This window comes from Anticarsia gemmatalis, chromosome Z (genome assembly GCF_050436995.1).
Source record: "Anticarsia gemmatalis isolate Benzon Research Colony breed Stoneville strain chromosome Z, ilAntGemm2 primary, whole genome shotgun sequence".
In the NCBI taxonomy this organism is placed as follows: domain Eukaryota; kingdom Metazoa; phylum Arthropoda; class Insecta; order Lepidoptera; family Erebidae; genus Anticarsia; species Anticarsia gemmatalis.
The window spans coordinates 13,476,792-13,493,348 of NC_134776.1; the positions used below are offsets into that span (position 1 = coordinate 13,476,792).

The window sequence follows — 16,557 nt, forward strand, 5'->3', positions numbered from 1 at the left end:
CGGTTCGAATATACGCAATTCGCTTACCGTTCTTAACGCTATCCGTATTCGAATGGTTCCGATGTTTTCTGCCTATTACAAGGTTGCTAATGGTTAGGATTTATTATTATGACTGACTGAAATATTACTACTAATTGTTATTTATATTTTATAATTAAATAAATTACATTAAACAGAAATAATAGCAAGTTATTTCGAGCTCGACACGAAGAATTCTCGGCTTAATTACCTTATATTCAAAACCAACAGTTAACGCCATAAACAACAGCACTATTAAAAAGTAAAGGGTAAGACAGAGATTGTATTTTCTTCATTTTTATGAAAATTAATGAATTTTACGTCCATTTTTCGTTCATGTTAGGACATTTTCTCAAACTAATATTTGGGTGATGGAGTCACCGCCTTTCTCTACACATTCTGAGGCACCTCCGTTAAGCGAAGATAGTGGACTTTTGATTACAAGTGGATCTTTTTCTAGTGATTCTGCTAGTGGATGGCATCACGTCGCATCCGAGGTGAGCTAATCATTAGAAATTTGTAGCATTCCTGCAATGTGTAGAAAATGTTAATGTCATGAATAATTTGTAGCACTTCTTTTAGTTTCTAAAAAGTGTGTTTTAATCAGTGACCATCTCTGTTATTAATGCGGTAATATAATTGCAGTATAGAACACGAGACAATAGACATACTGTTTTCTTTTTAATTATGTTGTGATGGTTTGTTTACGGTTTTAATATTGTGAGGTACCTTCCTCACAAATGCTTCATGATAAGAATATCAGAAGTTCGACAATTGTTAGGTGAGACTGCCATATATCATGAATCTGCGATTATTGATGTAATTTTAATTTCATATTATTTAATTACTTAATCTTCACATTAATTATGATTCGGTATGTACTTCTATCTCTACCGTTTAGCTTCTTGCAGTGTAGAGTGTAGTGAAAATTATCAACCTATTGAGAAACACTGACAGTGTTTCTAAATTAATAATAGGCCTCTTTGTTTGCAATAAGTTCTTCAGTAAAATATATTGTTTTTATATTAGATACTACTACTGTAATTGGCAGATTGTATTTATTTGCAAACATATTTCTTTCTACACAAATCCTTTCCATGTCAGTAGTAAATTTGTATTACTGTCCATTATTTTATTCTATTCTATCTGAATGTGTTAAATAGCTTTGCTTTAATAGTATAGTAAACCTATTTACATAATTATATTCTCCTGCTATGGCGAAATGTCTTATTTTGGTTACAACAGCTATCTATGTTTTGATGTTTGTACCTTTAGTTAGTATTTTGTAAAATTTGCTTACAGCTATTTCTTCAATATTTTTATTTTATATCTGCTATTGCTATTTTTCTGTCTTTTTCTCTATCTCAGTCGTTATTTTTTAAGTATCCTTTTAAAATTGCTGAAAAGCATGAAAAAAATGAATATACAAATTATATACATAAACATCTACTTCTGTTTATTTTTATTAAAGTAATATTTGTAAATAGAAATTTAAGTATACCTCCATTGATATAATAATGATATAGATATGGGGGCTTATTCATTTGTTGAACATGAATAGGAAATAGCAAATTGGCATGCCTTACAGACCATGCCTTACAGGCAGGTTGGTGAGAGCTGCTTTGGGTAGTTTCTCTCACTGTTTTCCTCATTTGCTGTATAATTGGTGATAGTCATGACCAAAGTGACTAAATTGAATGGTTAACACCATTAGATCAAATCATTGAGTGCAATTGTTAACAAGAACATTAGATATTCTTTTACTTCAAGGATAATCAACTGAACAATGGTGCATAATTTAGGTCTAATAGAGCTGGCAGCAGTATTAGCAATTTCTGTAAATATTTGCAAAGGTCATCTTTATACAATTACAAAACATATGAATGCGAATGTTTAATGCTGAGCTATGTTGTTACTGAATAAAAACAAACACAATCTTTGTATTCAGCTGTAAATTGCTTTGGTACCCTCCCTGACATAAATATATGATTTTACTGCATTTGTTAAAGTAAATATTCATGTTGGCTTTGCAGCTGACCAATGATTATTAGGCTAAAAATGTAACAGTCCTACTGATATTATATTACATCATGGACATTTTACTAATACTTGTGGCAGCAATAGTATTACACATCAATAAATAACACTATATAAGCCAGCTGATGTAATTTTTATTATCATAATTTGTAAATGACATTTCTTAAAGCACTTTACTAAATGTTACTTATTTTTATTGTACACAGTTACAAGAAAGTGATTTCGATGAAAAATCATTGTCACTTTGTGAATCAACAGAAACATCAGAACGTATGTGTGGTGATTTCTTTAATACTGTGAAAAAAGGTCCAGGAAAAGTAGTTGTCACTACCATAGAACCACCTCCAGAATTTCAGGTAAGCATTACATATATTATTATGTAGTTTTAGGATTATCAGGTTCAAAATAATCTGTGATGATTGGTAGTAACATGATTCCTTTGACCTCATCTCACCTTAACTTTCACCAATTTAGTGACAAGTTACCCTTTCGGTTTTGGTCATGATTGCTTCTAAATTAATAATATAAGAATCATGAAAAGGAATCAAATATCCTTGATTTTTCTCTGAACATATCAATTACTCATATTATTTATACCCAATTAGTTAGTAATTGAACATTGCTACCTCTTAATTATTTATAACTTTTTTGATCACAAGATAGGAAGTGTTGTAGTAAAAATTATATTCTTTCAGGATAACCCTATAGATGAAGTCGACAAATGTGCGACCGTGTTCGTAGCTTCATCTGTTGTATTTACAAATGATGTAAAAGTTAAGTCGAATTCCACAAATCTGGATGTACCTATGAACACCAGGCATATATCGCCGATGTACCCAAGAAAGTTGAAGCCAGAGACATTATACGAACGGCGTCAATGTCTTAATCATAGGTTCGCCAGTCCGAGGCTTCTACACTTAAGTCCTTGCCGTGCGAATCGACCTTCTTCTCGTAACTCATTATCGTCACGATTGTCCAGTAGCCACAACTCGCTAGTGACTCAATTTCAAGTTGATGACTCTAGTTTCATTACACAGGCTATATCGCATGACACATTAACTGCTAAAACATCCGACATAACGGATATGTACAATGTTCCGTTTGATAGTGATATTTATGCGGTGCCCATTGATATGGTACGTCCTAATCACACTAATAATAGAAATAAAGGAAAGAAACCACCACGAAGTACCAAAAAACGGTGCAAAACTATTTCTCAGCCTACGCCGATAAATAATTTTATTCCTATTGATAAAGTTGATAAAACTCATAAGGCAAAGGAAACGATTAGACCCAAAGACGTTAAAACTAAAAGACATAGCTTGCCAAGCTCGTCTTGTAAGAAAAGCACTAGTGATTCCGACACTGACTCGTTACATTTAACTTTACGTGAGATGAGAAAATATTTTCATACACTGTATTCAAGTTCTAGTGACTCGGAATGTAGAGCTACTATAAATAAGAAAAATAATGCTATAGTGACTAGTGTCGGGATTCATGCGAAACACACAAATAAGGATGCGACTACTACAGCAGTATTTTTAAAAGAAAGTAATGAGAATTCGAGAACCGTGGAAACGAATAATAATCACAAAAAGTCCAATAAAAATTCATTTGGCATGAATGCGAAGAATAAGAAACATAAAGAGAACATTCCTAAAGATTTGATCGAAGTGGACAAAAACGACAAGGTCGTTAAAAAGGGTATCACCACACAAAGCCAAAAAGCGAAGATGTCTCCGGTGAGAATACTATCTATAAACTTAAAGCAGAGTTTCTGTAATTTGTTTCGTTGGCGACGACAACCGGTCATTGATAACGGCTCTGATGTGGAGAGAGTGAATGCAAACAAGGAGGAGTCCTCTCCGCCGGCAGCGGTTCGACGAGCACTGCCTCCGCTACCACAAACGCCACACGTACATCACATTACGCGAAGGTCTGCCAATGACGAAGACACCATTATGGACTTTGCAACTTCTATTCAAAAAGTCAAAGATGTAAGTTTAGTAACAACTTTGTTAAATTTAATACGTTGTTTTGTAAAATTGTTAATTGTGTTCATTTCTCTTTTACAGTATGGCTGGTACTGGGGCCCAATCTCTGTCGAAGCTGCCGAAAAAATTTTGTCCAATGAACCAGATGGCTCATTCATAGTTCGTGATAGCAGTGATGACCATTATATATTCACCTTAACTTTTAAGTTGAATGGTCTTAGACATGTAAGAATTGAACACGATCAGGGTACGTATACCATTAAAGTTTTGGTTCAAATATGTTTATAGCCTAATGTTTGGTAGTTTGCAATATATAGATAGATAATATTGTAATTTCGACCTCAGCAGCATGTGTTAAAGAAGTACTTCATTATTATTTCCAGGTAATTTCTGTTTTGGTGGCTGCACTATGTTTAAGGCGCAAACTATAGTTGAATTCATAGAGAATGCTGTGGAAACATCGCGCAGTGGCCGGTATTTGTTCTTCTTGAACCTGAGGCCTGTGCTTGGCCCAGTACGAGTTCAACTGCTTTACCCAGTTTCGAGGTTTAAACGAGTGCAAAGCCTTCAACATATGTGCAGGTAATGATCTATTAACTTGAATCTTTAGCAAACTGCCAGTTAAATACCTCAATTAAATTTTAATTTATTAAATAATCAAATCATCTACTAATAATCACTACAAACCTGTGGGTAAATATGTAACAATCGCTTACATAGTCCGCCTGGTCTTGTATGAAATAGGTCGATTTGTCGACTTTCATGCTTACGAAACGGAGAATCTAAATTTAAGTTTCTATTACTATCTTGTCGGCACAGTCGCGACTAGATGTCTGAATCGTTTGGATAACCGTCTGCATAACAGCCTGTATAATACTCTCTGCATTGAAGACATGTAATATGCCAAGTATTATTTCATCAGTCACGTAGTTCGTATTACAATTGACAAGGAACTAGCAGACATTGTATTCACTCAAGTCGTCTGACCTATCAACAATGTTCTTTGATTTATTCAATTATCTTCACCATTTTATATTCCAGAGAACACAAAGTAATATGAATAAATATACAATTGCCTTGCTATATCATTGCAAGAGTTAGATTCGCATTTGAATTATAATTTATTTTCATTTCAGGTTTGTGATATTAAAGTACGTGCGTCGAGACCTCATCAGTAACTTGCCTCTGCCTCGGCGACTCGTTGACTATCTGAGTGCTACTCACTACTACTCGGAGATTCTAGCGGATATCTAGTCGGGGCACACGAAGTAGGTTAGATATATACAATTTGTAACATCGTGATGCAATACTGTACTATAGCTATGAATCTATACTCATAAAAATCGGTTAAACGCACTTTTATAATTATTTCTTCTATATGATATAATCTCATTAAATTTATTAATATTTAATATAAAACGATAACACCAATTTAATATTAAATAATGTACCATATTTTTTTTTACAATTTACAACTGAGTGAATGGAGTTTAAACATAAAATAACATCCGAATATGAGTATTTCGCCGAATCGCCTATGTTGTTTGTACGATCGTGTCAGCTTCTGCATTTAACATCATTGACATTTACTTACGCAGTTAAAGAAGTTCCTGCACGATGAACGATAAACACACTGAACACGAGGCGGTCATCGGTACCTGGCGTTTTGCCTGGAAATATCTTATTCGCAATGCTGTTTTACAGTACCATGTTTTTCAAACTCATTGCCTTGCCTGCCGATAGCTAATCGACATCAGCAAGATATAGCGATAAGTACATCCATTTCTAGTTATAAATACGGGAGAAATCGAATTGTTCAACCATCAATCTTCTGTATTATGGAGAAACAAGTTGACAGTTCGACTAACTCTTCGAAGCAATAATTAAAAACTCGCGTAAGCTTGATACATGTTTTGTATTTAATAATAAAAACCTACGTACAAAAATTGTTTGAAAAAGAGGATCAATTCTAAATATTTTGAATATTGTTATATTTACCATTGATGTTTATGCCAGGGACGATAGTTCGTTCAAAGTTACGTTCGCACAGATTGGCGGATCATTCAGTGATCCAGCGGTTAGCGGGATTTGTTAGCTTTATGCGCCGGGTCCCAGGTTTAGTAGAACGACTCCCTGTTACATATAATAGGCGTGCTATAAGTCTTATGATATTAGAACAAAGTTAGGGCCATATAATGTGATTCTGAATATAGGCTGTCAGTCTAATACAATCCCAATCCCTAAGTGCGTTTTGCCTGCTCGAGTCTGACCCATCTTAAGTACTATTGTGCGCTAATTTATCTAGTGGCAGTTCAAGATATATACAACAGTGTAAGTTATTAAGCCAAATAGATTAGAACTACAATGCCTTGTAGTTGAGTTTGTTGGCAATATGCCATTGTCAATAGTGTTAATTTGCCTAAGCATTGTATATAAATATAAAATTATTTAATACGTCCCGTGGCTCAACATTAAGTTGTTTCATCCCTATGTTAATGATTACGATTTAAGTTAGTTACATTATTTTTAATATTATGATTTGTATAATTTGTTATTAGTGTTATTATTTTTATCTCATTAATTTTAAGGTAGATTTTGTATTATATGTTGACATGTTCACAAGTGAGACGGAAAAAGTCACGGATGCCGTCATATCATAAAAAAGTATTGTTTCAATCTTATGATATTTACTTTAATCAGGTGGTTTAAATTAAAACATATGGTATTGCAATAAATTTTGCGCAATAAAATTAATATTTAGAAAGGCGAAACAGATAATTCTCCTTTCTGAGATTCAAGATCCCAATGTAAGAGATATAACGGCTCCTTGTTTTTCCGCCTCATTGTAATGTGGCATTTTTATAAATTTGTTTTACCCAATTTAAATATTATTTTATCATACTCGGGGCGATATACCTACTTACTTTGTATTATGTATAGCTCTGCCAGAATGACAATATGATAGAATTTAAGACCAACAACTGACAATGGACATTCTGTTATTTAGATGTCTTGAATACTTAATAGCATGTGTTTACAATAATTCATTGTACGCCATAGACATTGCGTCAGATATAAACGTAGTGAGTTACTTAAAAAAACATATCTTATTTAGAGGTATCTGACCACTTTAAACAATAAAGACACTGAAACATTTGTTTCACGATTATAAGATCTATTATGATGTTTAAAAAAAAAGGTATTATTGCTGCATGTGTGCTTATTTTAACAGTGACATTGTACTTATGATATTTACTTACATTTTATAACACTTATTAATTATATTCATACATTGATTGACTGTAGGTTATCCTATTGACGCTTAATTGCCCCGAGTATAGGCCTCCGTTTTATTTATGTACATAACTAATTAATGATACAATTATTTTCATCTATTCTGTTTTAATTGACTAATTGATTTTATTATATTTCATTTTTAAATTTTTTGTTGGATGTGGGTAGGAATGTTGTTACATTATGTGATGCAGCAACAATGAAGTATTAGTGGGTTGTCAATATTCTAAATTAACTGTAGTTTACCGATGTCGTGTGCGTGAGCGGACGCATCCGTTACGTAGTACAAACTGTGCATAACTGTTTGTCTTATTAGTATATAGGGACGCAGGAGATTTTTGTATCATCGCTACATTTGTTCTATACGCAAATACACCAATAGGAAGTAATAAAAATACCATCGTTTATTTATATAAAATGATTAGAAAGAAAAATCTTTTACGTCATTATTAGATACAGATATAATAAGACTAATATAACATAAGGTTCAGAATCGTCGCCACATAAATTTCTTTCGTTATTCATTTTATTTAGTTTTAGTTTGTCATGTCACCAAAGATATTAATATAAAGGATAGCAATAATAAGTATGGCCAGGCGTTTATTTCTATAACTATGACTAAGATGTTTATGCTAAATAGACATAAGCCTTAAAATAAATAATTAACTTAACTATTTCTTTGAGTAATTGTTGAATCGATATATCTGGCGGTTGATAAAATATCAGTATGCTGGTGTGTTTTATGTTAATATTTGAAATTCTATAAATGTTTGAGAGGCATGACGATTATTTGCGATATCAGCATATTTGATCGCGTGTTAAGATGATCTTTTACTGTAATGTCGCAGGTTCATAAACACATATATTTGTGCATAGATACGACCACAACGGTGTCGTTATTGCAATCTACTGCCCGCTAGAACTAGTCTTGTGTCATCTCCCCTATAAATATTTGAGAAATTACAGCCTTCCCATGCTTGTTGTTTCTACCTTGTTTGTTCTGTAAATATTATATGAATAATCAATCAATTTATGTTAATAACCTTGTGTTTTAAATTATGTTAAACACTTTAGTATAGTTATTTTACGCCCTCTCTTTAGTTGTTCAGATGATAGCCGTCAAATAAACTTGTATGCCTTTTAATACCACCGTGACAATTATATTCTAAGAATTAACATTAAGGTATTACAAAAAGTAAACATATCACCAAATAATTGTTAAAAGTTCTACCTTACACATAAATATAACATGTAACCAAAATACTGTACGCCTACAATGTAATGTGAATTAAGTAAATTATATTATTTTCGTTTTCAGTCTTAGTTTTGAGTCTTTAACTTAAGTGTATATTCTTAGGACAGTAATGACTAAATTATTTGCGTGCCTGTGTTAGTCCCGCTTTGGACCGGTGTATGCGCTCCGGACTACTCAACATTTTTATCACATTTACCATAGTTCACCTCTTGGTGACGTCATAAGGTGCCTGTAATATTCTAAAACACATAGTAACTCACCAATAGATATAGATATTCCGTGATAGTCATACTTACTTATTATGTGATGGTGATAGTACGATAATAAATTACCCGTAGGATAGTGTACCGAGGCTGGTATCGAAAGTCAAAACCCTTTAGCCGCTAGAATATGCTCTTCCGGGGCGTCCCTCGCGTGTGTCAAGTTGTAGGACGGGCGCTGGGACGTGTTCCCTCCTTGATGCTGTCACGAATGAGTACCAGCGCGTACGTCTCGTAATCTCATTGTACCCAGCGGACGCTTTTACCGTGTTAATAAACGGCATTCATGACAATTATGTAACCGTCGTTCTTATGTAACCATTTACTGTACAAGTATGTAGCGCTACAGCCTTCCATTATAACAATGCACTCTACTTGAACTAAAATCGCACGAGGCATATACATAATCACATATCAATAAATAATTTGATGACACCAATTAAATTAACATGTAACGTTAAATGTTATAAATCCCTGATTTGCAGGAATTGATGTTATTTTCAATTTATTTAAAGCGGGATGGTTGTCTATTGCCCTGCGAAGTTTATTCGAAGCACTATACAGCACGTATCACATTAGAGTATGAGTGATGAATGTTCTAGTGCTATGCTTGATATTGTGTGTATTGTAGAATGGTTACAACTTTATATCAATATGATATACTTCATATTAATTTTGGCCACCATCTTAACTGGACCCGTGAGCCCGCTGCTCACGTCCACGAAATATAGGTTAATTCTGTCAGTGCCTGATATTACATGTTTAGATCATTTTTATATAAATGCTTTCTACAATATACATTTTTGAGAACACGTGTGAGTTACATACAATATTGTGATACGAGCTTATAACTCGCACATAAGTACAAATATAATTCTTGCCAGTGTAGTATAATGATATGATACAATTTAACAAGGTAGAAATGACATACACCAGTTGCTTTTAATAATGTCGACAAATGTTATGTTTGTGTTACTCGACTAGTAAGTAAGTTCAACATGATAGGAGTACATGCCTACTTTGTAGTTATATCATAGAACAGACATATATCTTAAACGCAAATGGACTGTGAACTAATAATAGCGTCTAATTCATAAATACCTTTATATTTAATATTGATGTAGATGCTAATTTTTTAACGCGATAGCCGAAAGTTTGGTCAGATATCCATTTTGTAATCGATTACTATGAATACCTAGTAGTGGCTGTGGCTAAACCGAATACTTTTATACAATGATGGTGGTTTCTCATTTGTAAGTGATAACAAATTATTGAGATATTTATTTTGCTACCACGAAACTATGTATCCGTATAAAAGTAAAGCAATAGATCTGTAATTCCAAAAAAGTGTGTAATATTGATACATGCTAGTACAAGTACAAACCGACTAAGTAAATGAGACATGTTGTCGTTAATATTGCCGCTTTCTTAAAATAATGATACATTAAGTAAGTGCTTTCTAAATTCAGATAATGTTACGTAGTGTAAGTACAAGATCATAGGTTGCTGCTAGTGATTATTGTATATAAGCGTACATACAAACATTAAATTAAGTTCTTCAGTTACATTACACGAGTGACCGGTTTCGTTTACATTGCGCCGTTGAAAGATTTGTCGATAAATAATTGAACAGGAATGTGTGTCATCGCTGTACTTTCGGGAAGAGGTTAGCTTTATTTGCATTGCGTCATGGTACTTCAAGAGTGAGTTTATTCCTTTACTTATTAAAGTACTTGAGTTAGGCCCGGCGCCCATTATCAAGTCATATCGAGATTAGGCATACCCATGGAGGTCTAGGGATTCTTCGGCAGCGTAAGGAATAGCTAAGGAGACTTTAGTATACCACGGAACTCTTCGGCGGCGTAAGGCATACCGAAGAAGGCCTCAGCCTGGCTTGCAACGTTGATCTTAATAGAGCTTCTCTGTAATAATTGTACCCAGTGTGTGCGCGTATTATGAAGGACTTTAACCTTGTCCTACATATGGGAGCCGGGCCTTATCATGACACATCGTAGGGAAGATTGAAAGCTGGCTGAAAATCATTAAACGACGTAATAAAGCTTTTTGACATCACAGCCTTCTTCCATTTGATAACGCTTTTAGTTCGTCACTTCTCACTGCAGGTTTCTTGCCGAAAGTTGTGAATGGACGTGTAAATAACCAGTTTGCTATGTGAATGCTAAAATTCTAACTATTCTTACCAAGGTCAAGGGTAATGTTACTTCGAATACCTAGTAATAGTTATTATAGATACATAAAAGTGCTAACTTGTAACAACAATGGGTAATCTTTAGGGTCTATTCGTCTTAATTGATATTAACTGTTATAATATATCATAACTTGCGTATAAATAATTGACGTTTTCATTATGTACCGAATTTATTAGTGCAGTAGAATGTTTGAGAATATAGTATCTAATGCGTGGAGAGGCATAGTTTGTGGAAAAAACAAATAAGTACTCAATGGTGTACCAGATTATTCCAGGATTCATATGAATAAAGGTATCACAACATTGACTGTGTAATTCTTCAAAGGCTAGCGAGAATTGGAAGTGACGCGGTGTAATAATTTGATAGACGTGGAAGTAGTTTGTGTGGATAACCATTTAACCTATAGTTACATAAAGTCCTGTCTATAAAAAAATAAAAAAAACGAGAAAACAAAAAAATGTATTGCGGTGATAACAGTATTTTTAATGAAATAGTTATGTTCGCGTTCGCTTCATCGCTTTATAAATCCGTAATGGAAAATGTATCATACTCATATTTATATAAATAGCATTGACAACATGTATCACCATACCTATTAATGATAAGTTCGACTGTAAACATAACGATGTAACGTTCTGACGACAATTCATTAACCAAACAGTAGTGTGATAGATTTAAGTGTGCTGTTAGGACGCAATTGAAATATCTTATTAGATCTTATGATGTATCGTATTACTATTAATACCAGCGTTTAACTACGCGACGACTGAATAGTGTTGTAATCCCTGGACTATCTATAGAGCATGATAATTCTTCCGTCTGACTGAAAGTCTCATCATTATGCATAAGCGCATTATTTTGATTCTGCAGAGTTTTGTGTCAAAATATAGGTGTCACACGTTTTTATACAGATTTCGATTGTCTCTTGTTTCCATTTAATAATATTTCATTGCAGTAAGTACGTAATTGAAGTGTTTTAATATAGATAATGTATGTTTCTCACGTATCACAAGCCCAGCATGCATATCCTGTAGCCGACTGTTAGTGAAGATTGGCAGCAAGTGATTGAGGTTTATCAAATTATTTTGAGTTTTTGTAGAGACTGCAGATAAGCTTTTATTCGATGATAACGATGATTAATATTGCCTTACATTCATATTATATTTTTATACCTACTAGTTAAGAATGAACCTCTGAAATTCTAAACTCATTTACTAAATGTACGTAAATAAGAATATGACACAGTTATAATGAATACAAATTAAAGCCCTCGATATGCTACAGATACTCTTAGTGACCGTCGTCGTTATTCATCGAAACCTTGACAAAAGATAATTGATGGAATACAATCATTTTGGAAATACGGCATAATATAATTTGTATAAAAACGTGTCGGCACCTGGGCTATATACAAATATCTTGTAATATTCTGTCAAATGTTGTTGCTGCAAAATGACTGTGCACATGAGTTTCAGATATAATGGATGTACATAGTTAATTATTTAGACTTGGCTCTGTCTAAGGCGTGAAAGTGTGCGTCAACGAAATTGTATTAGATCAGGCTGTGACGATTATTTTAACTGTCAATTTTATTTCCAAGTATTGGTAGTAAATGAAAGGTATCCGACAGTAATTATGACTAAAATCGCCTGTAATTACTGTTTGACGCAAACTTTTTTGTATGATCGAAAATTTAAAAGAATTGGCACTGCCCTTATTTTAATAAACTTTTGAATTTAATGCGCGTTGTGGATTATTATATCTATGCACAAAATGTAAGTACAAATATATTTGATGAAAAATTTGTTTGAGATTAACGATCATTGAGAAAGACGTGCGATCATTTGCTGTTTTGGTGTCTGGTCATGAATTGTAGTAAGTGTGCTGATCAATTATTATGAGAGTTAATGTTTGTAATCTTCTGAAAAACTGATGAGAGTAACATCATTTGTTATGTGTGTGTGATGTACTTATTTTATCCATTTAAATACATTTTTATATGGCTGTGACTTGTATTGTAGAATATTATATGAAAAGAAAAGTTTTATTTGATATTAGTGTTTTGAAAAAAAATCGTGAAAAATTTAAAGCAATATAAAATATTCTAAATAAAATCTCCGACAAATTTTTCATCCAATAAACTTAGTAACGTGAATTCCAACTTAAATTTAAAATTAATAATTTATTTTTAATGATAAACGAGCTACGTTTAATGTAATTCTATTAAATGTAATGAATTTTTAGATTTAAAATTCGGTAGTGAGTGAAGTTTTTAATAAAATGAAATCGGCTGTTTCTGTTGAAAATTTTCAAACTAATTGTGAACTAATTTGAATGTTAAAATCAAATTTGTATTTAATTACACATATCTGTATTATTGGGCCCTTGTTATGAATTTTTCTGCTTTGGATATTGCCTATGTGAATATACGTCCCACTGGTCGCGATATACACTGCCTTGTATAAAGCCGGTATGTCACCCTGTCTGCATACATGTTATTGTACCCACAGTGTCCCACAGTCACACAGTCACACAGTCACACAGATTCACTATTTGTCTCGCTTCGGATTTAGTTTGTTGCTGTGCTCGGTTCTAGGGTGTAACCTGTATCGAAGTCCTAACGTAACGATCCTATGCTTATTACCTGCAAAAGTGTTTAAATATAGAATAATTTAATAGATAATTTTTATGTGTATAAGTATTTACTTATTTTAAAATAATTTTCATAAAGGTACGATTTTATTCAAATCACAATTATAATCATTCACATTTTACGTATTTATGTTACTGACCGTTGATTCGTGTCCATATTGTTATGGTGTATGTGTATTTTAGTAAAATCCAGTTGAGCTTAATTGACGTTTTGGTATTTTAGAAAACACATTTTCTGACTAGCTAATCTGCCATGTATCTCCATATATAGTTTATTCTTCACAAAGATATATAAAGTAAGTTGTTCACATACACCACAGTTTCATGAACACAAATAGACGTGTCTTAATTATAGTATTGAATGTTATTTCCAAAGCACAAATTCGTTTAAATAATATTTAACTTATAGTTCAATCTTTACTTATTTACTGACGTTAAATTAACTATGTATTTGTTATATAAATTATATATTACAGTTAATATAACGCATGTAATGCACTTTTGTGTAACAACTGAAATGTAATGTAAGTTAGTTCATTCTGTTTTATAAAAATGGGACGAAGGAATAAATAGATTCCGATTGATTTGATAGTTTAATTTATTATTATCCTATTCATTCAAATACCAGTATTTGCTATCATGTGCCATGTTATGATTCATAACTGCAGATATCTGCGACTAAAAAAACATTAACGAAACAAAATGAAAAAATAACTACATGAACGTAGTCGCGAACATCTGTATTAGTCAGTAAGAAAACATTTACAAACTAGCCCGTTTAGTTTTTATTCACACATGATAATAGATACTTACACCAAACGTTGAGCTTAATCCTTAAGCTCTCGAACAGAAACTAGATTCTCAGCGATAAATTAAGTCATGATAACGATACAGAATAAAATTTCACCTAAGAATGGACTGTCATAAGATACTTATTTTTCATACCTTTTAGAAGAGTAATAATGATTTATCAATAACAAGCGCTACGCGACGTTGAGGGAACTACACTATTTATTGCAGTATAGAGTACCCTAACATACAAGCAGTTGTTGCATCAAGTTAGGCAGCAATATAATACAGGCCACTCGGGCATCGAAAATCGGAAATTTTCTCTTCGAGCAGCATACTGCTCAGCATAATGAGGCTAAATAAGGCTAAAATTAGACCTAAAAAAAGTTAGTAGCCCCCTTTATACACACATTCTATCGCGCATGAAACAGCAATCGCGAATGTAAGGAGAAAGGAAAGACCACACGCCGCGCTCATCTGTCAAGCCCACGAAGAAAATCGTGAGCGAAGACCGCACTGCTTTCCCCCGCGTAATCCTGTACGCACCTAAGAACGTGCGATAGAATGTGTGTGTGAAGATGGCTATTAGGTAAGCTTGACGCACGATGATTTACATTTAATACTACACAGCACAGCTATCTAGATACCCAGGGCTGTCTGTATTCGTAATCGATGGCGATCATCATAATCGATGATCTATCACAGATTTGGAAAGAAGGAGGAAAGGCCATTGCTTGGCTATAGGAAAAATAATATTTCTTTTGAACTTACGACTTATTATGATTGCTTCAGTGTTCATCTACATTTTCAATATAAAAATCTGCATAATATTCCTGTGTTCTACAAAACAGTTTTGTAATAGGTAAAAATAACGAGGACGCACCACGACTTGATAATATACTGAATGCCAACGATTAAAATGACTTCTAGGATAACTATCGTAAGTGTATTACGAGGTCTAGGAAATCTGATTACAATAATGTTTTTAAAACTTTATCACTGCTATTTTTTCCATTATTTTACTTAATATTTATACTTCATGTGACAATAACGTCGTACTTACCTACAAATGATAAAGTTTACAGGTCGCCTGAAAATCGTCTTCACGAACATTATAACTACATCAAAGTCCTTTAATGGATCAAGGGTGGCACCTATTGTCGTAACTGAAACAATGAGGTGACCGCACCTGTTCAAGCATAAATAATGAAGAAGAAAATGTCAAGTAAGTTACGCCCACTATATTTCCTCCAATGGATGTGAGTAAAGTTAGGGGTTGAAAGCTCGCTCCGCCCATACCAAGGCAACCTCCCATTCGGTGGTCGCCACCCTTACTGAGCACTGTTAGAACATGTCATAATCATTTGGTATCGGTTGATTGGTGAGCCCTTTCTATACAGCTGGCGACATCACCTTCACGTAAGTACACTGTGTTTTATATTTTCAATGGGTCCTGGGGACTACAAAACTCAAAATTTTGCAATGATAGCAATAGTATTTTATCTAATAATTTATTAAACTGCACATCCACTAAGGATAATTTATTTTAATTAACAAACCCATTGTAATACTTTAGTGATTATGGTTACGCAATAAATTTACATTAACTTTTGATACCTAAAAGTGCGATCTCGTATTATGTTTAATGTTTTTAATATTAATTACAGCTTGCTTCTACTTTCATCTAAGTACTTAGTTTTTAAATTTATTTAAATCGGCTCATTAGAATGTAGAGATAAGTAGAGCGAATTCTCACTCATTCATATTTAATGTTATAAGTATTGAGTTTTACAGAAGTGATAAGCAGCAAAATCATTAGATAGTCGTGTTTCATAATAACAAATGAATTTATAGTGCTAATTATGGAAACTTTTACAAAACATTGTAATATATCAAACCTATAGTAGGATTAGGTACTTATAGTGTTCTAAAAATTAAAAGAAAACTGAACTCAAACTTTGTTCTATAAACTTTCAACGAATAATTTAAAATCTGTTTAAAACAATCTCCGATTACGTGGTTTCTATAGCCAAATGCAAGATATTTCA

At 33.1% G+C, this 16,557-nt stretch overlaps 1 protein-coding gene across 1 annotated transcript; it reads left to right on the forward strand.

The window, feature by feature from the left end:
* The first annotated feature begins 299 nt into the window (after positions 1 to 299).
* LOC142986201 (uncharacterized) lies at positions 300 to 14,304 on the forward strand. Its single transcript, XM_076134540.1, has 6 exons — positions 300 to 515; positions 2,262 to 2,411; positions 2,751 to 4,052; positions 4,131 to 4,296; positions 4,433 to 4,631; positions 5,186 to 14,304. The coding sequence occupies exons 1-6, from the start codon at positions 390 to 392 to the stop codon at positions 5,301 to 5,303; spliced, it is 2,061 nt and encodes a 686-aa protein (XP_075990655.1). The 5' UTR covers positions 300 to 389; the 3' UTR covers positions 5,304 to 14,304.
* Positions 14,305 to 16,557: the final 2,253 nt, after the last annotated feature.

Bases quoted from the DNA above. Each gene is read 5' to 3' on its own strand.
- LOC142986201 (XM_076134540.1), top strand. From the start codon at position 390: ATGGAGTCACCGCCTTTCTCTACACATTCTGAGGCACCTCCGTTAAGC. The intron at 516-2,261 runs GTGAGCTAATCA...TATTGTACACAG, and splicing joins GGCATCACGTCGCATCCGAG to TTACAAGAAAGTGATTTCGA. The intron at 4,632-5,185 runs GTAATGATCTAT...TTTTCATTTCAG, and splicing joins AGCCTTCAACATATGTGCAG to GTTTGTGATATTAAAGTACG.